Here is a 26,976-nt window from a genome sequence, read left to right as displayed (position 1 = left end):
CGACGCACCTTTGCCCGCCCTCTGCTGGACGGCGGACGAAACCAGTGTTGCCATCCAAAGCCTGCCGCACGACGTCATCGCTGCTCGCGCGAATCTTTTCCGCTGCTGGGCAGGCTGCATCTGCACTACACACCATGGCCACGCTGCAGATTTTCCAGGGAGATCTCCTCCGTAAGTTGGACGAGATGGGACCTGATGCAATCTGCCTCGCGGATTTGAGAAGCGCTTCGGATCTCACCCTTCGCGCTACTAAGTCTGCCGCTCAAGCTATGGGACGTGTTATGGCTTCCGCCACTGTGGCTGAAAGACATCTGTGGCTGACGTTTTCAGACATGGCCGAGTCTGAGCGCACCGCGTTCCTCGACGCCCCGCTGAATCCCACTGGCCTCTTCGGATCCTCTGTCAATGAGTTCATAGAGAGATTCGCAGAGGACCAGAAAGCGTCACAAGCCTTCAAGCACTTCCTGCCGAAGCGCTCCAGTTCTGCAGCGAGTCGTGCTAAGCCGACCCAGCGGAGCTCTCAGCCACAGCCCCCTCCTCCTGCTGCGTCATCACGACAGCAACGCAGCGCGAGACCCCGCTCTCGCTCTACCAGCCGTCGCCCCGCGCCGCGTGGCCCACGGCAGAGGATTGTGGTGAAACCGGAAGCCCCGAACACATCCTAGCACGCCTAGGAAAGCGCCGGTGTACAAGTCCCGCTGCGGCCGGACTCACACCCAAGCGCGCCGCTGTTTCAGTTCCAGGTATTGCGACTGTCTCAGCGTCTTATGCAACGCGCAAGCCCGTACAGTTGCCCGCTTGCCTGCACACAAAAGCCGTTTTCACGGCTACCCAGATATATCCCATAAAGAGTGTATTTTCTGGTGTCCCGGCCACGGCCGATGGTGCTATAAATGTAACGCTGATGCCCACTTCTCAGTGCCCATCCGTACACACAAGCACAGCCCTTCACACAGGGCTCGCGCCCATAAAATCGACTCAAGTCGATCGCGCGCACTGCATAGTAGACGTGTCCACTCCTCAGTGCACACGATCACTATGTCACGCACGTCTGACGGTTTCTGTAAAAACGAAACCTGTGCACGTTCGCTCTGCTCAGGCAGACAACGCGCCAGAAGTAGTAAAGGTGCGCGCTTCCAGCCCACACTTACTCACAGACGATATGAGTCCCACGGGACCCGTTCAGCCCTCCCTCACTCAGCTAAGCGCCATAGTGGGGTCGAGGACGAGCGCTCTGCCCGCTGTCATCAGCGCGCCCCACGCCTCGAATGCCACAGACATAACGCCTGTGTTACAGCACACCGAAGCGCTTCCGTTGCTCAGCCAACAGAGTGCGCTTCGCATCCAACCCTTAGCCATCCATGCAGATGCATGGGCAGCGCTTCCAGGGGTTTCGGAATGGGTGCTAAGCATTATAAAGAGAGGCTACTCGCTACAGTTTTATCGACGCCCTCCCCGCTTTACGGCGCGTGTCGAAACTACGGTGAATTCGGAAGTAGCACACCTACTCCGAGCCGAAATTTCAAAACTGATGAGCAAAGGGGCTATAGAGCCTGTATCTCATGCTCAAAGCGAACGGGGGCTGTACAGCAGATACTTTCTGGTTCCCAAAAAAGACGGGGGCTGCAGACCCATACTGGATCTGAGACAGCTGAACAAAGCATTAGTGAAACGCAGTTTCAGAATGCTTACGACCAGGAAAATCCTCGCGCATATTCGCGAAGGAGACTGGTTCATGTCAATAGATCTGAAGGACGCGTATTTTCAAATACAGATAGCGTCACGTCACAGGCAATACTTGAGATTCGCCTTCGACGGTCAGACATACCAGTATACAGTCCTGCCATTCGGTCTGTCCCTAGCACCTCGCACATTTACGAAGTGCATGGACGCAGCGCTCGCCCCTCTCAGACTCAGAGGCATGCGAGTGCTGAACTATTTGGACGACTGGCTGATTCTGGCTCATTCACGATCAGAGCTCGTGGAGCACAGGACCATGTTACTCGATCACCTCGAGAAACTCGGTCTCAGAGTCAATTGGACGAAGAGTTCACTGAACCCCAGTCAAACGATTTCGTTTTTGGGCATAGTTCTGGACTCACAGTCTATGACGGCGCGGCTGTCGCCACAGCGCGCGCTCGGCATTCAGCGCGCAGCGAGATCTCTCCGCTGCGACGCGTCCTTCCCGCTCAAGACGTTTCAGAAGATGCTAGGTCTCATGGCCTCAGCATCGCCAGTTCTTCAGCTGGGCCTGCTCCGCATGCGCCCCCTGCAGTTCTGGCTGAAAGCGCGGGTACCACGCAGAGCGTGGACTTCTGGTCGATTGCGTCTCAAGGTCAACCAGAGCTGCGTTACAGCTCTAGAACCTTGGACGGTGAACGACTGGTACCAAACAGGTGCAAGCCTGGGGACTTCCTCGAGAGTGAGAGTGGTGTCCACGGACGCCTCCACCTCGGGATGGGGAGCGCTGCTCGAGGGCAGACCGTTATATGGCCTGTGGTCAGAACGGGAAAAGCTCCGACACATCAACTGTCTGGAAATGCTGGCAGTAGAAAACGCGCTGACACGTTTTCGTCCCCAAATCAAGGGCCACCACGTCTTAGTCCGTTCGGACAACATGTCGGTGGTGTCCTACATAAATCGCCAGGGCGGTCTCAGATCCCGAGATCTGTACAGGTTGGCGGAACGCCTCCTGGTATGGGCTCAGCACAACTTGCGCTCGCTAAAAGCAGCTCATGTGCCTGGGATACAGAATGTGGGTCCAGACAGGCTGTCCAGGAACAACATTCCCGCGGGCGAATGGTCTCTACACCCACAAACAGTCCAGCTGCTGTGGGAGAGATTTGGCAGAGCGGAAGTGGACCTCTTCGCGTCCAGCGAAAACGCTCACTGCCCCGCGTTCTTTTCCAAGAGCGAAAGCGCGCTGTCCCAGAGGTGGCCGCGCCGCCCGCTCTATGCTTTTCCCCCCGTCTCCCTCCTTCCAGAGGTGATAGAACGTGTGAGGGAAACGAAATGCTCAGTGCTGCTTGTAGCACCACTCTGGAGGAACCAACCTTGGTTTCCAGAGCTGATGCAGTTGGCAGACACTGCCCCATGGCCGGTGCCATTGAGAAGGGACCTTCTCTCGCAGGCCAGGGGCTCGATTTGGCACCCTCAACCGAAGTTGTGGGCCTTACACGTGTGGGCTCTCAACGGTTACCCGCTGATTTCTCAGTAGGAGTGCTAAATACTATCACTCAGGCTAGAGCACCGTCGACTCGACGGCTCTATGCCTCAAAGTGGTCGGTATTCTCCAGTTGGTGTGGGGCTCGGGGATGCTCACCCCTCGACTGTGAGGTAACGGAGGTTCTCTCCTTCCTTCAAGAGCTGTTGGATAAGGGCAGAGCCCCATCCACGCTCAAAGTTTATGTGGCGGCTATCGCAGCGTTCGCTGAGACAACGCTCGGTCAGTCGATAGGAAGGAACGATTTGGTCATCCGCTTCCTCAAGGGAGCTAGGAGACTGAACCCTCCCAGACCCCCGTCGGTCCCTGTTTGGGACCTCTCTACGGTCCTGGAGGCCATGAAAGGTTCCCCTTTCGAGCCCATCCAGACGATTAGTCTCAAACATCTGTCATTTAAGACAGTGTTTTTGCTGGCCCTTGCTTCAGTGAAGCGCATAGGGGACCTGCACGCGCTCTCAGTGAGCCCGTCGTGTCTGGAGTTTGGGCCTAGTGACTCGAGAGTCATACTCAAACCTAGGCACGGCTATGTGCCGAAATCCCTCAACACGCCGTTTCGGGCTCAGGTTATATCCCTGTCCGCCCTGCCGGTGTTAGAAGAGGAAGGAGACTTGGGCTCTCTCTGCCCTGTCAGGGTTTTAAGAGCCTATGTGTCTCGCTCTGCTGCCTTTAGACAGACTGAGCAACTATTTGTCTCGTTCAGTGGACATTCCAAGGGAACGGCTGTTTCGAAACAAGGCCTATCCAGATGGATAGTTGACGCCATAGCGTTGGCATACACCTCCAGGGGTCTTCAGTGCCCGCTGGGTGTCAGAGCGCACTCCACGAGAGGCGTTGCCTCTTCGTGGGCCTGGTCTAGTGGAATATCTCTACAGGATATTTGTATGGCGGCAGGCTGGGCCTCGCCGTCTACATTTATCAGGTTTTATAACCTCGAGGTTCCCGCTTTGCAGGCTAAGCTGTTATCGGTGTAATTGAACACTGAGAATGCAAGCACAGTGCGTTACTACTATCTTACGGGCAGTTTTACGTAAGACCCATATTCCCACTTTAGTCAAGAGTGTCTTGTCTAAGTGATGTCTTATATTACGTCTGCAGACGCAGCCACATATCAGAACGGAGAGTTCCTCCTCTTGTTCTAGGACTCTATGTCAGTCCCTCTGGTGATTGTGCACTGTAAATCCTGGGTCAGCCTCCAGGTTTATGGTTGTTAATCCCTGCACGCACGGCGTCTTACATTGGGTTCCCGCAGCGTCTTAGCTAAGACGCAGTACGAGAGAACTCTCGTAAGAGAACGTACTCGGTTACTAACGTAACCTCGGTTCTCTCTAGAAGAGGGAACGAGTACTGCGTTCCCTGCCGTGCGTACGATTCACTTTGGTTCGCTTCTTCGTTGAAATAAATCAAGTGAGTCAGCCTTTTCGAGCTACCTTTATAGGGCGAGGCCACGCCCGCGTCGGCGGGAAGTGGCCTCATTGGTCTGATGTTGCATCAGCCTGCGCTCGATAGGCTTATGCATTTGCTAGTACAACAGCCAATGAGCAAACGAGCCGTCTTGCCTATGGCTGCATACTGTGGCAAATGCGTTTTACAAATATTAAAATTAAGGATAATTTTTTGCTTCAATATTCGTGAAAAGAGACTTTCCCGCAGCGTCTTAGCTAAGACGCAGTACTCGTTCCCTCTTCTAGAGAGAACCGAGGTTACGTTAGTAACCGAGTACGTTTCTATCAGAGTGAAACACATCTACCAGCTTTATCTTAATTTCATCTGGCCAGCAGGGGACAGCATTTGTAGCATAGTGTTGATTACAACATTCTCAGAAATCACAGGTTTTCCTTGTATTCTAGTTTCCATGTTTCTAGCTTTACATCGTCGTAAAGGTATAACAAGGTCCTTCAAGTAAACATCAAAGATAAGGTGAAACTGTGATGCGAGTCACACGAAAGAATCTTTACAAATATGCGTTTTGAGCTGTTTGTTTACCTGTCTGGTGACCCCATGTATGCGCTCCTCACTGGGAGAGCGGGAACGGGATTTTGAGTTGGAGTTATCTGGGGACAGTAAGAACCGTTGTTCTTTTGGTCGTCCCCGCACCTTTTCCATGTACTGTGTCTGGTCTGAGTGGGACACTGTGAATTGCAAAATAGATGTTATACATCACATAGTCCACATAGGTACTACAGCACTCAATAAGACTTAAAGAAAGGGTTTATGAATTCTGGTTATTCACATCGGATTTGATATCTGACACTGAATGTATTCTCATTAATGTGCTATTATACAGTATGTGCGAGAGAAAAGTTAAATGGCTCATATCATGAGGTATAATATTTTCGAATGCACTCTCAGAACTTCCTCCTCGTCACCTACAGTGCTTGACGTACAAGCCTGCATTTTAAAAGCTCTTGTCTCTTGCATGGTGACTCATTGGTCAAGCGTTGGCTGGTATATTCTAGAGTTATGCGGCGTCTTCTCACTCTACACGGGAAATGCAGTGACCAACCTGCAGCTTTGTAGCTCTTGTGTCTGGTTCTGAATGCATGTTCAGGTGGGCGATCTTCTCCCCACACGCCATTCAACCCTGATTCATCAACCTGTGAATCAGCATCACATTAGTCAATATCTCGTCAGTTTATAAATCATTCACTCATTGTTCAGTATTTTACTTTGTACAAGTTGTAATACTATATGACACAGAATGTATCACTGTCAACTATTTCAAGGAACAAGACCTTTTTTTTTTTGTACCTGAGAGGCATCGTAGTCTTCACTGCTGTCTGTGCGCTGGGTCATGGGGTGCAATAACAGCTCCTGTGGTGAAATTGGGCTTAAAGCCACAAACCCTCCACTGGTCCTACAACACAGAACCACATCTTGAATACATACACAATATTGTGAGTTAATGGCTTGAAACCTCAAAGACCCATAATCAAGTCAACATGCAGTGCACATAACAGTATAGTTTATAGCATGCTATTATAGGGCCCTATGAAATCCATTAGATTTTTTCCCAAATTTCGTAAAAAAAATTCTGGATACCTTTTTTTCCTAGTTAAATTTTTTTGGACTCCATTTTAATGGTTAAATTCATTTGTATTAATCAAAAAGCATGTTTAATTAATTGAAATCATGAAACGTATACAATTTAAACTTATACAATTTATTAAAAGTTTAACAAACATTACATGTTTAGGGGCCTATGAAATACGTTTAATTTTTTTCTCAAATTCTATTTTATTTGTACCAAATTCTGTGTTTTCTGTTTACATTTTTTCGACTCCATTTTAATGGTTAAATTAAATTTTAGTAATGGAAAAGCATGTCTAATTAATTAAATTCATAAAAACAACAATTTATTAAGTCACATTTTTTTTCCATTTCTATTCAATTATTTATTTTATCTATTTTCATTTTTTCTGGCAATCAAATGAGGGCATAAAACATTAATTTAACTCTTTCCACAACATCATTTTTGTTAATTTTCACTAAAGTTTCATGCCCACCAGAATATTTTGTTTATATATATATATATATATATATCAAAAGAAAGAACATACCCTCTTCTTTTAAACAAACAAACAAACATTTTATTCTAGCTTCATGCATTCCTTTTTTATCAACACATGAATGTGGGTAAGTTTCATAAAAAAAAAAAAACATTTTAAGCAAAAAGCTGAGAAAATCTAATTTTTATCAAAGATTACATCCAGATTCAGAACGATGATCAAAACATGGATGGAGTAGATCGAGTCCATCAACACTCCCAAAGCTTCACAGTCCTACACCTCGTTACGCGCTGCGGGCTTCGTACCCTTTCTATGTAGCTCAGACCCCAGTTCCTCACCTTGGGTCCCACTCTAGGTGCGTATTGTCGTAGCAGGATGCTAACGACAGACGCTTCCCTGACAGGCTGGGGTGTGGTCTTAGATGGCCGTCCTGCCCAAGGGGTCTGGAGAAGCTGTCATCTCGAATTGATGGCTGTATTTCTGACCCTGAAGTACTTCTTCCACCAGTTAAGGGGCTACCATGTCCTAGTGCGGGTGGACAACACTACAGTAGTCGGCTAAATAAAATCGCCAAGCCGGACTGCGTTCACGCCATTTGAACAAACTAGCACAGCAGGTTCTGCTTTGGGCTCAGGACACGTTCCTGTCCCTCAGGACGATTCACATTCCTGGAAGCACAAATGTGGGAGCAGATTTACTGTCCAGACGGGAGATGACACACAGGGATTAGAAGCAACATCCCGATGTAGTCAGTCAGATCTGGGAAAGATTTTACGAAGCGTAATGTCCACTTTACTTCTCGCTGACTCTTCCATCCCCCCTGGGTCTGGACATCATGGCCCATGCATGGCCCAGAAATACCTTTATGAATGAATGAATGAGGCATTTATATAGCGCTTTCCTATGGACTACTGTACACCCAAAGCGCTTTACAATCGTATCAGGGGATCTCTCCTCCTCCACCACCAGTGTGCAGCATCCACTTAGATGATGCAACTGCAGCCACAGTACAGCGATGCCAGTGCGCTCACCACACACCAGCTATAAGTGGAGAGGAGAGAGAGTGATTGAGCCAATTCAGTGGATGGGGATTATTATTAGAATGCCATGATTGATAAAGGCCAATGGAGGGAATTTGGCCAGGACACCGGGGGTTACACCCCTACTCTTTACGAGAAGTGCCATGGGATTTTTAATGATCACAGAGAGTCAGGACTTCGGTTTAACATCTCATCCGAAGGACTGTTCTTGTTACAATATAGTGTCCCTGTCACTAAACTGGGGTGTTAGGACCCACACAGACCACAGGCTGAGCGCCCCCTGCTGGGCTCACTAACACCTCTTTCAGCAGCAACCTAGTTTTCCCAGGTGATCTCCTATCCAGGTACTAACCAGGCTCAACCCTGCATAGCTTCAGTGGGCAACCAGTCTTGGGCTACAGGGTGATATTGCAGCTTGGTTATGCGTTTCCACGGATTACTCCCGGGAGTCCTGGCCAAGGTCTGTCAACAAGGGTCTTGCCTCCTGCTGATAGCAACTCGTTGGCCAACCAGAGTTTAGTACTCGGGAATAATATCCCTCCTCAATGGCTCTCCCTGGGCGATACCGAACAGGAGGGACCTTTTGTCTCAGGTGCAGGGGACAATATTCCATCCCCGGCCCGAGCTTTGGAACCCTCATGTTTAGCCCCTGAGGGGGACCAGCTAAGAGACGTTGGGCTTCCAGCGGATGTAATACAGACTATTCTAAGTGCTAGGGCTCCCTCCACTAGAAGAATGTACACCCTTAAGTGGCACGTCTTTGAAAGGTGGTGTACTATACATCATGCAGACCCAGTTCACTGCCAGATTGTTTCAGTGCTGGAGTTTCTGCAGGAAAAGTTGTCAGCAGCCATATGTCCTGCTAATCTCAGAGTATTTGTTGCCGCCATTTGGCTTGCCTTGCCCTGATTGAAGGGGTTTCAATGGTGAAACACCCTCTGATTGCCCGCTTCATTCATGGAGCTAGGCGACTGAGACTACCCATCAGAGTGAGAGTTTCCTCATAGGACTTAGTAGTGGTCCTTGAGGGGCTAGTCAACAACCCCTTTAAACCACTAGAATCAGCACGGGTCAAGCTTCTGACTCTAGAAATGTTTTTCCTTATGGCTATCTCGTCACTAAAGAGAATTGGGGATTTGAGGACTCTGTTGGTTTCGGCATCCTGCTTCCTTTTTCGACCGTGCATCCTGTAATTTTTGAAGCCTCCTTCTGTCCTCTGGAGGACAGAAGAAGACTTGGATAAATTCCATTTATTGTGTCCAGTTCATGCTCTTCAGATTTACGTCCACCGCACTAGCCAGTGCGTAAGTCAGAGCAGCTGTTCATTTGTTACGGGGGCCGTAACCGGGGGGTCGGCCGCCACAAAGCAGACTGTTGTATTGGGTAAGGGATGCCATCACCCAAGCCTATCTGATTCATTCAGGATTCGCCTCTGGTTGTTAGGGCTCATTCCAGCAGGTGGGTTGCATCCTTCAGGGCTTTAGCAAGAGGCTAAGTTGCAGCAAGTATGTGATGCGGCAGGCGGGTCCTCTCCACACACATTCATTAAATTCTATAGTTTGGATGTTAATGTTACTCCAGGCTCACACGTCCTTGAGTTGACATCCCAAACTCATATCTGAGGCCTTTCTCGTGTTTGTGCGCACACACTACACAACCATGAGGGGTCCAGAAACAACGTCCAGTGAGGCGACGTCGGTATCCTCATTCCCATAGCACTTAAATCAGTGCAGCATTGAGAGTAGCTTTTGAAAGGGAACGTCTCTGGTTAATTGACTGTAACCCTGCTCACTGAAAAAGCGGGATTGAGATGTTGCGCTACATTGCCGTTCTGGGGGCGTGTTCAGGACGTTCTTGGTGTGTTTGCCACACGTGTTCACAACCGTTCAAACAAAGACGTTTTCCCATAGCGCTTAAAGCAGAGCAGCATCTCGTTCCCGCTTTTTCAGGCAGCAGGCAGTGGTTTGAGCGAGTCTGTGGCCAGGGGAAGGCCTTACACGTGCTCCGCCTATTATTATTAGTTTTTGTTTAGATTATTCTTATTCTGTTCATTGGTTATTTTATTTATAAATGGATTTTGTTGTTTTCATGAAACTGTTGGCTGACAATAAATCACATTTAACAAATCATTTTTGTCAAATCATTTTTATCCCATTCATTGTAAAATGGTCCACTCACTTTGAAATGTCTGGTCTCACCACTGGTATACACTGATATGGTTCAATTGTACGTTATTTTAAACATGACACTTCCTTGAAGCCAACAAAACTTACAGGGCTGATCCTGCGCTGTGAGCTATCAGGGGCAAGGTGGAACTTCTCTGTAGAAAAGCAAAATATATTATTGTGAAATTATGAAAAAATGCAAAGCCTTTATGTACACACAAAATATACAAAACATACAACATCAAAATATGTTTAGAGAAAAATAATGTATTCTAACAATCACTAAAATGTATCCTCTTGACCTTTGTCATCGCCTTATTAAAAACTTACCAAAAGAAGAAAGCATGATATGATGATGATTAATACATATTTGTCTAAATGTGAACCCTGCAAAAAAGAATAATAAAGTCATGTCAGCATACCTGGGCCTCTATCTGTAGCCTCAGCTTCTTAGCTTTGCTCTGCTTAAAGTAATCCATGATCATCATAGAAGCATAGATCTTTCCAACGGTCATGTCTGTGTCTGAAGATACACACACACACACACACACACACACACACACCTCTAGATTGTCATTATGAAAGTACAAGAGATTAATTTACATCAGCTAAGCCAACCTTTGAGCAGATACGCCAGTTTCATGCTCATGACACTTTTAAAATGAAAAGGTGTCATGTAATTCTTGTATATGGAAGTATATCTGCTCCTAGTTTGGTAACAGGTTGTGAACAAGGTAATTCTGGGCACAAATGCAGACAGACATTAATTATTCAGCCATTTTAAAAACTAAACAGAATGCTGGCTCATCAGAAGGCACATAAATCATGGCAGCTGGCAAATAAAGGAAGTCTCAAGACTCTGGAAGACTCTGACTCCAAGGTTTCAAAAGCTTGAATTGATCATGTTTAGTGGGGGCAGAGCAATAACCTTGTATGCAGTTCTCTGTCATATAGCACAGCTGCGTTTTCTTTTCAATTAATATTTTTTTTTTTTACGAAGGAATCCATTACTGGAGACAAACATAGCGGAGTGCAAAAGACCCTTCAAACAAAAGTTAGAAGGTAGTCCAAGATGGTTAAGACCCAATCTGGAGAATACCAGCTAAAGACCAAGTACACAACGCTGAACACGTCAGATCCTCAATTACACTCTGTGTTTATACTGTCTGTCACTTGGTCCACGTTGTTTTTGTGGTTTCTTTAAGGAACGTTTGGATGCATGTCTGACTCCATCTATGCTCTAGGTTTATGTTAGGTTTACTATAGGTATATAAGATATAAGATCCAAGATGGCGGCGCGAGTACATCGCGAGGCTCGCGGTCTCTCCAGATTCTGTAATTTAGCAGTATTTTTCTTGCTCATTTCGGGTCTGTTCGTCCAGAACAGTTGTGCCTTAACATCGTACACCCAAGGTGAGCTTTTGGATATTGGTTTGCGAATTTCCGACAGTTTTATGGACAACCTTCGACTCCTTCCTGAGATCGCCAGATCACCCGAGGCTATGCACTCTGCCCGGCCGGGCGGAAGTGCTCGCAGGCGCCGGCGAGATCGTAAACAAAGGCGGGGGAAGCGCGGAGGACTAAGAGCTAAGCTAAAGCTAACACCACACCGGCTCTCTTTACCCAGCATTTTCCTTGCCAATGTACGGTCGCTGTTGAACAAAATGGAGGAGATTCGACTCAACATCACATACAGCAAGAGACTTTTGAACTGTAATGTTCTAATTTTCACGGAAACATGGTTAAACAGCGGAATACCGGACAACGCTATTGAGCTAGCGGGACGCCATACATTCCGGGCGGATAGAACATTACATGGCTCCGGTAAGACCAGAGGTGGTGGATTGTGCATTTACATTAACAAAGCTTGGTGCACAAACTCTGCTATTGTTGGGAGACATTGTTCAGCTAACCTTGAGTTTCTCATGGTTAAATGTAGACCGTTTTATCTACCGCGGGAGTTCACTTCCACTATTATAACTGCAGCCTATATTCCCCCGGATGCTGATGCCAAGTTTGCTATGAAAGAACTTCACGCAGCCATCAGTAAACAACAGACCGTTCACCCGGAAGCTGCGTTTATTGTTGCGGGTGATTTTAATCATTCAAACTTAAAGTCAGTGCTACCGAAATTTCACCAGCATGTTTCCTGTCACACCAGAGGAAACAAAACCTTAGACCATGTTTACACAAACATGGCTGAAGCTTACGTCGCGACACCCCTCCCCCACTTGGGACAGTCAGATCACCTTTCTTTGTTCCTCACCCCCAAATATGCACCTCTGATCAATCGCGTGAAGCCATCAGTGAAGACCATCAAGGTGTGGCCTGCGGGGGCAGATTTCTCACTCCAGGAAAGGTTTCTACACACAGACTGGAGTATGTTTGCTTCTCAAGCCACCAGTGGCTCTCACACGGACATTGACTGCTACACCTCCTCTGTACTGGATTATATTAATACCACCATTGACAGTGTTACAACCCAGAAGCAGATCACCACATACCCAAATCAGAAGCCATGGATGAACAGGGAAGTGCGACTCCTATTGAAGACACGCAATACTGCCTTCAGATCAGGAGATGCACAAGCCTATAGCACATCCAGAGCAAATCTGAAAAGGGGCATCAAAGAGGCCAAGCACTGCTACAAGCTTAAGATAGAGGGACACTTTTCCAACGCTGACCCTCGGCGCATGTGGCAGGGCATTCAGGCCATCAGTGACTACAAACCCTCTCACTCCACCCCCGCAGCCACTGATGTCAACTTCCTGAACGAGCTAAATGACTTTTATGCTCGCTTTGAAAGAGACAACAGAGAAACTGCCACCAAGCTCAAATCCTCAGCTGACCACCCACCGATCACACTCTCCTCCACAGATGTCTGCAATGCACTGAGCAGGATCAGCGCGCACAAGGCTGCTGGACCAGACAACATCCCTGGACGCGTACTCAGGGCATGTGCGGAGCAGCTCGCTGGGGTTTTTACAGACATTTTCAACCTGTCTCTTGCCCAAGCAACTGTACCAACATGCTTTAAATGCACTTCCATTGTGCCAGTGCCAAAACACTCCAGCCCGAAGTGCCTTAATGACTACCGCCCTGTAGCACTCACACCCATCGTAATGAAGTGCTTTGAGCGGCTGGTCCTGGCACACCTAAAAGACTCTCTACCATCCACATTGGACTCACACCAGTTTGCCTACCGTAGCAATAGGAGCACAGAGGATGCAGTCTCCATGGCACTGCACTCTGTGCTCACACATCTGGACAATAAGAACACTTATGCACGCATGCTGTTTGTTGACTTCAGCTCAGCATTCAACACTGTCATCCCAACTAAGTTAATAGCCAAACTTGGAGACCTGGGCTTCAACACCTCCATGTGCAACTGGATTTTGGACTTCTTGACCAACAGACCCCAGAATGTTCGATCAGGCTCCAACTGCTCCACATCCATCACACTCAACACTGGTGTACCACAGGGCTGTGTGCTAAGCCCGTTCCTCTACTCCCTCTTCACCTCCGACTGCAAGCCTGTGTACGGATCTAATTCCATCGTCAAGTTTGCGGACGACACTACGGTGATTGGTCTCATCAGCAACAACGATGAGACTGCCTATAGGGAGGAGATCAAGCACCTGGCCACATGGTGCACCGAAAATAACCAGCTCCTCAACACCACCAAAACGAAGGAGCTCATCGTGGACTTCAGGAAAGTGTCAAGAGGCACACACGACACCATCCACATCAATGGAATGGCTGTTGAGCGTGTCTCCAGTTTCAAGTTCCTGGGGACCCACATCTCGGCGGACATGACCTGGACAACCAACACCTCCAGCCTGGTCAAGAAGGCTCACCAGCGCCTCTTCTTCCTGAGGACACTGAGGAAGAATCAGCTTTCCTCCACTATCTTGGTGAACTTCTATCGCTGTGCAATAGAAAGCATCCTGACCAACTGTGCTACAGTGTGGTATGGGAGCTGTTCTGTTGCAGAGCGCAAGGCACTGCAGCGGGTGGTGAAAACCGCCCAGCGCATCACTGGGACTCCACTACCTGCCATCGAGCACATCCAGAGGAAACGCTGTCTGCATCGAGCTCGCAGCATCCTTAAGGACTCCTCTCACCCAGCCCACAGACTGTTTTCTCTCCTGCCTTCCGGCAGGCGTTTCAGGTGCCTCCGGACCAGGACCAGCAGACTAAAGAACAGTTTTTTCCCCAGAGCTGTCTCTTTATTAAACTCTAACCCTCATTGATCCCACTCCCCTTATATACTGATTGACTCTCCTCTCCCTCCTCACACCTGCCTCCATTTTGTTATTTGCAATACTATAATGTTCATTTGCACTGCTGACTGTTATTACAGTAACAACTGTTTACATATGCATCTTGCACTACTACCTTGACTGGAATATGCTCATTTGCACTGCCGACTGTTTATTTACAGTACCGACTGTTATATATACACATTGCAATATCGTACCTTAACTGTAATATGCAATTACTTTCCACTGCACTCACTCGGATAGCTTCTGTCCAAACTTTATTTGCACTACTTTAAATCCATTGTTATACTGCTCATTAGCCTAACTTATACATATATCTATTTGTAAAATTCTGTTTATAGTAATATCCATCTGTATATATATTCATAGTACATATCTATCTGTAAAATTATGTTTATAGTAACAGCCATCTGTATATTATATTCAGTACATATCTATCTGTAAACATTCTGTTTATAGTAATAGCCATCTGTATATTATTATATTCAGTACATATCTAGCTGTAAATTCTGTTCACAGTAATAGTTATCTGTATATTATATTCATAGGACAATCTATCTGTAAATTTTTGTTTATAATAGTATTCAACTCTATATTTATTCAGTACATATCCATGTTCTGCACTTATGAACCACTGTATATCCTGCACTTGCTGCTATTGCACTTCTGGTTAGACCTAAACTGCATTTCGTTGCCTTGTACCTGTACTTGTGTAATGACAATAAAGTTGAATCTAATCTAATCTAATCTAATCTATAGCCTCGCATACTCTCCCTTTTGTCCATCTGAAGTCGGTTAGCTTGCACACTCTCCTTGAAGACTGTGCAGCTACTGATGCTAGTTTCTGTGAAGGGTATTGATGGTCTGCAGTTTCTGTTGTTCAAGAGACCCCATTTGTATTATGCACCTGGGTTCTCTATGAAGGTAGATTTCTAATTCTGACTGATTTTAAATCATGATTTTGGCCACCCCTTAAATGGTTCATACGATAAACATTACCTGAGCAGTGGAATAAAATACAATATAAAACCGTGCTCAATCAGGGACGTGCATTTATTGCATAAATGAAAAACAAAATGCGTTTAAAATGCATATACACGGTTCAGTTGAACGATATCATTTGCCCTCTTTAATGCAGTTAAACTGAATGTTCGAAGCAAACTGTTTGTTGAAAATATCCACAACTTAACAACAACATTGAAATTGGAGTGCAGTTCATTGGTCAATCAATTGTGTGTTAATTTCAATAATAGGTGTGTGTGTGTGTGTGTGTGTGTGTGTGTGAGTGTGTGTATATGCATATGTGTGTGTGTGTGTGTGCGCGCCCAGAGTACAACTTCTATTGCTATTTCACTTTGCAGTCTCACCTTTGTTGATGGGTACCAGCAGGTCCAGAGTCTTTTGGGACAGGTGTGGCCAGGTGAAACTTATCTCCTTCTGCAATTCCATGTCCAACTGTAACCGGTCCTCACCCCCTAATAGGAAACATATGGTTTCAAATAAGAGATTAATATAATAGATTATTGAAAAACTTTTGAGAACCTGCATAGACTGTGTCCTCATTAAATATACAGGTAAGTTAAATCTTTCGGTCACTTATGTAGTGCTGGGATTTCTCCCCTATTCCTCTTCTGATTAGCTGTCTTATGCCAGGTTGTTGTCTGCAAGAAACCCAGCCTCTTCTCTTTTCAGCATTATTTTATTTTTTTTAGGCCCTGCCCTTGTCTGTTCACTTTATCTACTGAATCCAGCCTGCCCCTCTAAACTCTGTTTGCCAGTCTGCCTGTTCTCCTGGCTCCGACCATGGACCGTTTATCCATCTCTCTCATTCTCAACGGACTAGCCTGCTAGTCTGCCACTGATATAGATTACTTCTTGATACTTCTGTGGTGCTATTTTGTCGTTTTGGAGCAATTTCACTTTCATTTTATGTAAAAGAATGGCCAGGATATTGTGTTTGACAGATGCGTCTCATTCAGCGCCCTAGTTCAGTGGTCAGTGAGTCTCAACTGCAAAATCCTTCCAGTGTGCATTGTAATGTTAGCACTAGGGTGGGAATCTTTAGGCAGATCCAATCCAAATCCAATTCTAGAAGTCACAATCCGATTCCAAAATGATTTTGGATATACATTTTTTTTCTTCGTATTAATTAGTTTACCAACCTTAAATCTTAAATTTATTTGTACATTTAATATAGAATTATATATATATATATATATATATATATATATATATATATATATATATATTTATATATATATATATATATATATATATATATATATATATATATATATATATATATATATATATATAAACAATTCCAATTAAAAAAAAAATGAAAACTATTACAACAATGGTGCCATTTTATAGCGCAAATGTATTGTCATGTTGCCGGAAATAGTCATCAGTGTACCAATGTATAGTGAGACAGGGTCCTTACCAGTGCCCGTATTTGTGCACACCTAGGGAACGGGATGAGACGCACCCATACAGGTGTGGAATAGTATGAGTGTGAGTAATGGGAATACATTTTTGGGAATACTATACTTTTTAAGCATAAATTCACAGTTCTGACCTCTAGCAATTTTTATCTCCAGTGCAGTGCGGATCAGAGACATCAGTGTGGATGTGAACTGAACCGTCATGTCCTCATCAACTGGCATATTCATCAGCACCAGTCTCTGCCAATAGCAACACAGCATGGTTGCAAATGTTAAATATTTCAAAGATATTTAAGAATTATTGGTACTTTTTTTTTAAGTATGCATCCTTAAATATAATTTGTTTTTCTCTGTATTTCAGTAGCACTCAGCAACTACAACTGTTAAACAATGCAATGCATTAGTCAAGATAAAACTTTTCTACCTTGTAGGCAACTTTGGCAGGACACTTCTTTCCCAATCCAAGAGGAGGAGACATGTGGGTTAGCATCTCATACATGGCAGTGTAGTGAATACGGCCACTGGAGGGTAATAAAGCAGAGTCAATCCATGTGAGAATCACAGCAAATTAATGTTGGAAGCAAACGACAAGCAAAAAAAAAAAATCTGACATATACTTTTGTGTTCCCACAAAACTGTTTTACATTTAATTTACAGAATGAAGAAATATTGTACATTTACATTTACATTTACATTTATTCATTTAGCTGACGCTTTTATCCAAAGCGACTTACAATTGCTATATATGTCAGAGGTCGCACGCCTCTGGAGCAACTAGGGGTTAAGTGTCTTGCTCAGGGACACATTGGTGTCTCACAGTGGATTCGAACCCGGGTCTCTCACACCAAAGGCATGTGTCTTATCCATTGCGCCACACCACCCCCATTGTACATTGTTGCATCTAAAATTCTAAATGTAAACAGCAATATTCATTAAACACATTTCATGAGGTTTGTCATTCATTGTCAGTCTTTACCAGTAAATCACTGAATCATACATTCAACTGATTCACTCAAAAACACTGATTAATTCAGGAACAAAACACCACTGCTGTGTCAACCCTGCTCCTGGAGAGATCCGTTCTAATCTCTAATGCACCAACAATTTTATCCAATACATTTTATGATTTTAAAGTAATCTTGAACCTGGTGTCAAAAAGCTCTTCAGTTCCTCTTGCTGAAAAGAAACCAATGCTGCCACCACCATATATGACTGTGTGGATGGTGATTGCTGTGTTTTGGACTCTATTCATTCGGTGCGAAACACAGCACTTTGTTTTCCAGCCAAAGACCTCAGCATTACTATTACCAGATCATACATGTTTCCTCTTATACTGTAAAACTTCAGGAATGAGTTAAATTCAGCCAATGCTACATATGAAGTTAAATGAGTTCATGGACACTAATGTGATCATTATGATAGTGAAATATGAGGGGTATGTTTACAGCAATAGAACATTCATATTTGTATACACAATAAAAATAGATTTTTTTTTTCCATTTAAAACACCTCATATATCTAAAATGCACAACAAAAGCTGCAGCAAAATATCAAGGTTTAAAATTAATAAATAACTTCTCTACCCTTTCACTGTTTTATAGCCTACAACAACAACAACAAAAAGATCCCACAAATGTCCATAGAAACCAAAGACACTCTTAACATTAATGCTTATTCAGAGCACTTTCTCTTTTTTATTATTTGTACACCTGTATCTTTGCAGAATATCAAGAGGAACAAACATTTCCCTATACTATGTGCCTATATAATTGTGATCATTGCGAATTGCAAAATCATTAAAATATATTTTTTCCTCCCATCTTATTTATTTTTTCATCTCCATGTACTTTTAGGAGCTCCATAGAATGCGTCATTTCCTTTCCGAACATAGTATTTGGCTTTGGGCACATATACTCTTCTATTACCATTAATACGACAGTTCTTAATACCTATGTTTATTCCCTTAAAGGGATACTCCACTTTTTTTGGAAATAGGCTCATTTTACAACTCCCCCAGAGTTAAACAGTTGAGTTTTACCGTTTTCGAATCCATTCAGCCGATCTCCGGGTCTGGGGGTCCCACTTTTAGCATAGCTTAGCATAATGAATTGAACCGGACAAGACCATTAGCATCTCTCTAAAAAATGAACAAAGAGTTTCTATTTAAAACTTGACTCTTCTGTAGTTACATCGTGTACATCGTTACATCGTTACTATACTCTCATTCCTGCGTAATAATCAAGAAACTTTGCTGCCGTACCATGGGTGAAGCAGGCGTAATGATATGACGCAGCACATGCCGCCTGATAATAGGCTACTGAGCTGGGGACTATTATCAGGTGCTGCGTCATATCATTACGCCTGCTGGACTCATGGTACGGCAGCAAAGTTTCTTGATTATTACGCAGGAATGAGAATTTAGTTCCTAGCCATATCAGCCTAGAAAATCGCAACTTTTCATTTTTCGTCGGTCTTAGTACTATAGATACTATAGATCACACAATACTCTTAGATCGACTACAAAATTATACTGGTGTTCAAGGACAAGCATTAAGCTGGTTCAGATCATACTTATCTGACCGCTACCATTTTGTCTATTTAAATGGAGAAAAATCGATCATAACTCCAGTAAACTATGGAGTGCCGCAAGGATCTGTGTTAGGCCCTCTATTATTCTCAGTATATATGATGCCACTTGGAAATATTATAAGGAAACATGGAATTAGTTTCTATTGTTATGCTGATGACACTCAAATATATATTTCGTCACGGCCAGATGAAAACGCTAAATTATCCAAATTGACAGAGTGTGTTAAAGATATAAAAGATTGGATGACGCGTAATTTTCTTTTATTAAATCCAGACAAAACAGAGGTACTACTTATCGGTTCAAAAAACCACCCGCAAAACCTCTCGCAATACAACTTTAATATAGTAGGATGTCCTGTTACTTTATCCTCTACAGTAAAAGACCTGGGTGTTATACTCGATTACAACCTGTCTTTCGAAAATCATATTTCATATGTTACAAAAACCGCCTTTTTCCACCTAAAAACATTGCTAAGCTACGTAATATGCTATCAGTTTCTGATGCAGAAAAGTTAGTTCATGCATTCATGACCTCGAGACTAGATTACTGTAATGCTTTATTAGCTGGTTGTCCTGCATCCTCAATAAACAAGCTACAGTTAGTCCAAAATGCCGCCGCTAGAGTTCTTACTAGATCAAGAAAATATGATCATATAACACCGATTTTATCATCACTGCATTGGTTACCTATAAAGTTCCGTATTAATTATAAGGTATTGCTACTGACTTATAAAGCCCTAAACGGCTTAGCTCCAGTCTATTTAACGGATCTTCTATCGCCCTATAATCCATCGCGCTCTTTAAGATCACTAAATTCAAGGCTTTTGGTCATACCTAGGATATCCAGATCCACCAAAGGAGGGAGAGCATTTTCACATTTAGCTCCAAAACTCTGGAATAGTCTTCCTGATAGTGTTCGTTGCTCAGACTCGCTCTCCCAGTTTAAAACTAGATTAAAGTCGCATCTCTTCAGCCAGGCATTCATATAATATTTTTAATCTTACAGTTCAAATTACAATCCGGCCTCTAGTTAATAAACGCCAGAGGAGAACTGGCCCCCGACTGAGCCTGGGTTCTCCCAAGGTTTTTTTTTTCTCCATTGGGTCACCTGATGGAGTTTTAGGACACCATTAGGTCATTTGATGGAGTTTTTCGGTTCCTTGCCACTGTTGCCTTTGGCTTGCTCAGTTGGGGATATTATGGGGATATTTAATCTGATTTTATCAATCAATAAATTCCACTAGAAACAAACCTTGTTGTATTATTTGAATTTAATACTGTGAAGCTGCTTTGATACAATCTGTATTGTGAAAAGCGCTATACAAATATACTTGACTTGACTTAGTACACGATGTAACTACAGAAGAGTCAAGTTTTAAATAGGAAAAATATCGAAACTCTTTGTTCATTTTTTGAGAGAGATGCTAATGGTCTTGTCCGGTTCAATTCATAATGCTAAGCTATGCTAAAAGTGGGACCCCCAGACCCGGAGATCGGCTGATTGGATTCGAAACCGGTAAAACTCAACTGTTTAACTCTGGGGGAGGTGTAAAATGAGGCTATTTCCAAAAAAAGTGGAGTATCCCTTTAAGCTTCATTAAACAAATACAATAATCAATTAACATTTTGGCAGCTTATAAGAATACTAAAATAAAATAAAATAAAATACAAATAAGTCAAAATACAAGTAATGAATACAAAAATAAACTGAAATGACAAATGGAAAAAAAAAATTGAGTAAAACTACAGTAACTACAGTTTTACAGTACTGTAAAATAGATGAGTGAATTCCTTCTTCCTGCTGTACTATTATAAGAAAGTAAACTTCTTCAAAATCAGTAAACTCAGCTATGCCATTTTTTTTTTGACATGGAATGTTATTACATTTATTACCTTCAATTGCCCTTGGCGGAAAGTGTAGAGAAATTCACATTAAACTGAAACCATCAGAATAAGACAACAACAAAAGGCTGGCTATCAATCTTTACCTATCAATGACTAGCTAGTAAGCAAGCTGCAACAAAGTTCAAGTCTCTGACTGTAAACACAAACTCAGAGTTAACTACTATCTAGGTGTCTTCAAGACTTGATTAATCGATTATTATTTTTTTCAAGTTGACAACTTCAAATGAATTAGGGCTGCAACGACTACTCGATAATGAAAACAGTCAACAATGTTTTTATTATTAATTTGTCAAGTCTTATTGATGTGCATGCTGAACCTTTGTCAGTATCTATGTTTCCATCCAAAGTTGCGAATTTAACTTATGCGCAAAATTGGTTAGTCCAGTTATCCCATAACATCCTCTGTTAAGGCAGGGAAACGAGGGATTTATTTGGTAAATGTTTTTCCATTGTAGTTTAAGCGCAAAAAATTTATCTGCCTTAATTGAGTGCATATGTTTTTTTTTTATGTGCATTCTTCGAATTTATGTAAAATATTACAAAATGCTCGTAAAAATAGGTGGATAGAAACATACTTGATGTGCTTTGAAAACACGTCTCTATGAAAAAAAGTTAGAAAAATTGCCAAAGTGTCCTCAAAAAATCATATAGCCTATATTTTTATATGTAAAAGATGATTTTCAAGGTCAAGTGATTGTTAAGAGTCAGCCAGACCGAACGTAACTGAGAAAGGAAGCTAAATAATTAATTTATTAAAATATTTATTGCTGGACAAAGGGTAATAAGGGTGTCAAGTCAAGTCACCTTTATTTATATAGTGCTTTATACAAAATATATTGTTTCAAAGCAGCTTTGCAGGAATAAATAGGAAAATAAAGATTAAATGATGCCAACAAAGTTCAATTCTGCTGTAAAGCAGCCTTAAAAAGAAAATAGTGTCATTGTTCAGTGTTGATTCAGTTTTGTTCAATAACTGTGTGAAGCTGAAATGAATTCAATTCAGTTATAAAACAGCTCTGTAGAAAACAATTTGGATGTGCTGGAGGAGACTTTACAGAGTGTTGGACTCTTGCATTGTCAATACAAGATCTTGACCAAACACGGATGGACCTCTTGATGGAAATAACCCCACAACATTTATTTTAAAAGAAAATGAAATAATTACATTGTCATACATATTCATCCCTTAACTCAGTACTTAGCTGAAGCACCTTTACAGCCTCAAGTCTTTTTGGTTATGATCCGAAAATCTTTGCATTGCATTCTGCTTTTGGGGATTTTTTGCCATTATTCTCGGCATATTATCTGAAGCTCTGTCAGGTTGGATGGGGACTGTTGGTGGACAGCCCTTTTAAGGTTTCTCCAAAGATGTTTGATTGGGTTCAAGTCCAGGCTCTGGCTGGGCCACTCAATGACATTCACAGAGTTGTCCATAAGCCACTCTTGCATTGTCTTAGCTGTATGCTTAGGGGTCATAGTCCTTTTGGAAGGTGGACCTTCTGCCCAGTCCGAGTTTCTGAATGCTCTGGACCAGGTTTTCATTAAGGTTATCTCTATATCTTGCTCTGTTGAGCTTTCCGTCTACCCTGACGAGTCATCCAGTCCCAGCCGCTGAAAAACACCCCCACAGCATGATGCTGCCACCACCACACTTAACCATTGGGATGGGATTGTGCAGGTGATGAGCAGTGCCTGGTTTCCTCCAGACATGACACTTGTAACTGAGGTTCATCAGACTAGAGATTCTTGGTTCTCACAGTTCTTTAGGTGTTTTTTTTGCAAATTCCAAGTGTTGCAGTGATGTTTGTCCTTCTTTCTCCCATCTCCATATATGATCATGGAGTTCAACCAGAGTGACCTTCTTTGTCACCACTCTTACCAAGACCCTTCTCCAATGATTGCTCAGTTTGGCCTGTTCTAGGAGGAGTCCTGTTTGTTCAGAACTTCTTCCATTAAGGATTATGGAGGCTACCTACTGCTGTGAACCTTCAATGCAGCAGAATTTCTTTGGTAGTCGTCTCCAGATTTGTGAATTGACACAATCCTGTGCTTGAGCTCTGCAAGCCGTTCCTTTGACCTGATGGCTTGGTTTTTGCTCTTGTATGCATTTTATGGCACTTTTCCACTGCATGGTATGGCTCGGCTCGCTTTACTTTGACTCGGTTTGCTTTTCCGCTGCAGTTTAGTTCCGCATCAAAGTGGGTGGGATTATAGACTGATCGTTATAGTTGCGTCAAATCCAAATGACGCAAATCCAATGATGCTGGTAGACTGACCAATCAGTGATCTACAGTGTTCACACGTCACATTTAGTATTGGTATGGCTCGCTTGGAACCTCAACTGAGGTGGTACAAAAAAAAAGTACCAGGTACTAGGTACCCCCCAAAAGAGAGCTGTACACACCTGTCAATAACAGCTAATGGCGCTTTTCCACTGCGTGGTATGGTTCGATACCACGCAGTGGAAAAGCGCCATTAGCTGTTATTGACAGGTGTGTGCCTTTCCAAATCATGTCCATTCAATTGAATTTGCCACAGGGTAACTCAAGTCAAACTGTAGAAAGATTTCAAAGATGATCCAGCGAAATTAGAATGCTCCTTAGCTAAATTTCACCTGTCCCAGATAAGGGTATGAATACTTATGCAATGTAATTATTTCAGTGTCTTATTTTTTTTATAAATTTGCAAAGTTATCACAAATTTGTTTTTTGCTTTGCCATTATGGTGTATGGAGTGTAGATTGATGTGAAACAAATTAAGGGGTACAAATACTTTTGCAAGGCACTGTATTGGTGTCCAAACCACCAGCTCTTTTAAGTAGGACGGATTCTGATTGGCTGTCAATGTTTGTATTGTTCATCAGCTAAAAAAAAAAAAAAAAAAAAAGGTTCTGAAAGTGATTCCAATTATATTGTTTATCTGTGTCACTTTTATTACAGTTGTGGTGTGGACTCTACTTTTCTTTTCTTTTTAGAATGAAATCATATCTTTATCACTATAGTTTTCGTCCTTTGTGTAAACAGAGCTTAAGTTCTGAAAACAAATTCCATCAGACAGATGGTAGGTCAGTAGGTCAGTTTAAATTGAGGCACTGGCTAGTTTAGATTTCTATCTGCAATCTAGTCAAACAGAGTTCAGTGGCACGTTCCTGCATAACATTCTAGTTCTTACCAGAGATGTTATCTTATCTTCCCTTTTGCCACATAATGTACTGTATAGCGTAGCCTACATTCATAGATTTATAGTTTTAATAGCCCTCAGTTTGCAGTTGGAAGAAAACATAAGGCAGGATGCCGAATAAAGTATTTAAAATAAATATATATATAAAAATATCCAATTTCTTTTGTCCAATTAATCAAACAAACAAGTAATCAACAGGATAATTGATTATCAAAAAATAAAAATCCTTAGTTGCAGCCCTAACATTAATACACGTTGTTTTATACATGCTAACACCACAAATAAGGATGTTAGGGTAGGCACGTACAAACCCACCTTTCTTTGAACAATCGAGGCCCTGTCTTCCTTAATGCGCCTTTTCATCTGACATGACATCATCCTTCCCTTGAAAGCCTGTAAACAGAAGGATGTGGCCTTCAGCTTTACTTACAGGGGACACCTATTTGCTCAAAGTCATCCACTGGCTTTGCTAAATTTGAGAAATTCCATCTAAATTCCAGTCTTGGAGGATGCAACTATAACTGCAAGAGCTTCTTTCATTAGCCTAAAATAATTTTAGACTTTCTAAGCATCGACATTCTGATGTGTAATAATTTTCACTTGAGGCCAGTCTAAATAAACAGCTCAAGCAAGTCCTGATTGCACAAAGCAATACAGCTTAGTTTGTGTTCCGGCAGCGCATAGGAATCCAAGGCCCCATCTGAGAATTTCAACAAATTTCACCACCACAAAACTGAAAACATCTGCCTGTGTCCAAAGCAGTGAGACATGTAGTCAAATGTTCTTTGCAAACTATTCAACTTAATTTGATTCAAGCACAAAAAAATTAAGCCGTCACTACAGTCGCAAACAACCATTGAAGCTGAACATCTACCAAAATATAACGTCAGATCCACTCCACTCTTCTGCTTGAGGTTCCATCCTATATGTCCATTTCATGCAAGTTCTATCCTTTTTTATGTAAGTTTTCCTTGCCCAGGACTTACACTTGGAGGGTGAAGACCTAGGATCTTTGCATATTCCTAACTACTGTTAAATGTGCTAACATACAAACTTGAGTTGAACTACTGAATTGAGTCACATCTGAATGAATAAACCAAAGTGAAATTAAATGGGAACATGATTGTGGATGTAAATGAGCAGCGGTTCCTAGTGATGTGCCTCTATGCGTATGGCAGTAAGAACAGTGACAATCCTTAAATTTTTTTATTATAACTAGTATTCCAGTAGTTACAGTTACAGGTGATCTTTTTGTGCTTACCATGCTGCTCGGTCATATTCCCCCCAGATGCGCACAAACTCGTCCAGGTGGTGAGGTCCAAGAATGGACGAGTCTCGTGTCAAATACTCAAAGTTGTCCATAATCACAGCCACAAACAGATTCAGCATCTAAGGAAAAATAAAGTGCCACAATTTTGGATGTAGGCCAAGTGAAAAACTGTCAGTAATTTATTATTAAATAATATATTTAATTATTTAATCTATGGACCCTTTTCACATTTCCGGGGTTCTACAGCAAATATGATTTTTGTGTTCCCATCAGATTAAATCAATGAAAGTGATTCAATAACTTTCCAAAAAAAAAAAAAAAAAAAAAAAAGGATAATAATATAGTTTTATTAAGGTGGTCAGAAGAGAGTGAGATGTCAAATTTGCCATCACTCCATCAGCTGTGGAATTAGAAACACTCATGCAGCAGCATTAAACTAGTTTTCTGAAATGTAATGCCAAGGTAATATAACACAAAGTACAGTGTTATAGATGTACATTACACACACACACAAAAAAAAAAATTGTGGAAAAGGGTCCGTTATTATTTATGTGGCTATAATTTAAATTTATGGCGTAAAAGTAAATAAGTACAAGGGTGAGTATGTTCAGTGGGTGAAGAATAAAATTTACCGTTTAATGTTATGTATTTGTATTATTTTTCTTTATTCATAATTTCATAATGTATTTTGTCAAGCCAGAGTTGTATCTGTGTTCAGTGCATGAGAGACTATACATAGAATGGGTGCATGTGAAGATCATGTCACATGAGACAGGTGGATGAGCTATATTTTGTAGAGGGTGTGTACAATGTAACATGTTTGCAACTGATGCAGATGTAAGCAACAAAGATATGTTCTTAATATGGAAGTGAATTGTGCCATGTGTTCGTATGACATATACGTTCCATTTTTAAAGCTTAAGCAACATACTTTGTTACCTTAAAAGGAAGCTGCTCTGTAATGTATATAAGCTCAACTTTACTGTACCACCTCAGAGAAACAGAGGCATGAGAAACTAAGAGATGTGAGGCATGAGAAACAGAGAAACAATGGTATAAGCTTAGAGAAACTTAATGACAGAGAAACATAAAGCCAGAGAAACCATTTACATCTAGCATGATGGGATGAGAAGATTAAGAATGGGGAACGGAGAAATCTGGAATGAAGACCTCTCGTGTAGCCTTATTCTTATATGCCTGTTTCTCTCTGTCTGACACATGATACATAATAAATTGAATCTCTTGGCAAAGGTAACTGGTGTAGCTTCCGTGATTCAACCATAAAGGGGAAACCTTGATTTTTAAATCTACAATTGGCGTGTTACGAACAGGATTGATTTCGTCAGGCCTTTGTTTGATCATTCCAGGTAA

At 42.6% G+C, this 26,976-nt stretch overlaps 1 protein-coding gene across 1 annotated transcript in view; it reads right to left on the bottom strand.

The window, feature by feature from the left end:
- The window catches only part of cacna1eb (calcium channel, voltage-dependent, R type, alpha 1E subunit b), a 107,771-nt gene that overhangs the window by 6,141 nt on the left and 74,654 nt on the right, over positions 1-26,976 (bottom strand). Inside the window, exons 36-44 of the mRNA XM_084410555.1 lie at positions 25,597-25,724; positions 17,086-17,182; positions 16,796-16,901; positions 15,585-15,692; positions 10,357-10,457; positions 10,043-10,089; positions 5,972-6,077; positions 5,727-5,817; positions 5,207-5,352 (exon numbers count right to left, since the gene is read on the bottom strand). Coding sequence (XP_084266681.1) covers positions 5,207-5,352; positions 5,727-5,817; positions 5,972-6,077; positions 10,043-10,089; positions 10,357-10,457; positions 15,585-15,692; positions 16,796-16,901; positions 17,086-17,182; positions 25,597-25,724 — 930 coding nt within the window. The remainder of the gene's footprint in view (positions 1-5,206; positions 5,353-5,726; positions 5,818-5,971; positions 6,078-10,042; positions 10,090-10,356; positions 10,458-15,584; positions 15,693-16,795; positions 16,902-17,085; positions 17,183-25,596; positions 25,725-26,976) is intronic.

The sequence above is a fragment of the Rutilus rutilus genome (genome assembly GCF_951802725.1).
Source record: "Rutilus rutilus genome assembly, chromosome: 6".
NCBI lineage: Eukaryota > Metazoa > Chordata > Actinopteri > Cypriniformes > Leuciscidae > Rutilus > Rutilus rutilus.
The sequence above is the reverse complement of the archived record's forward strand: the minus strand, read 5'-3'. Positions and strand labels throughout refer to the sequence as shown.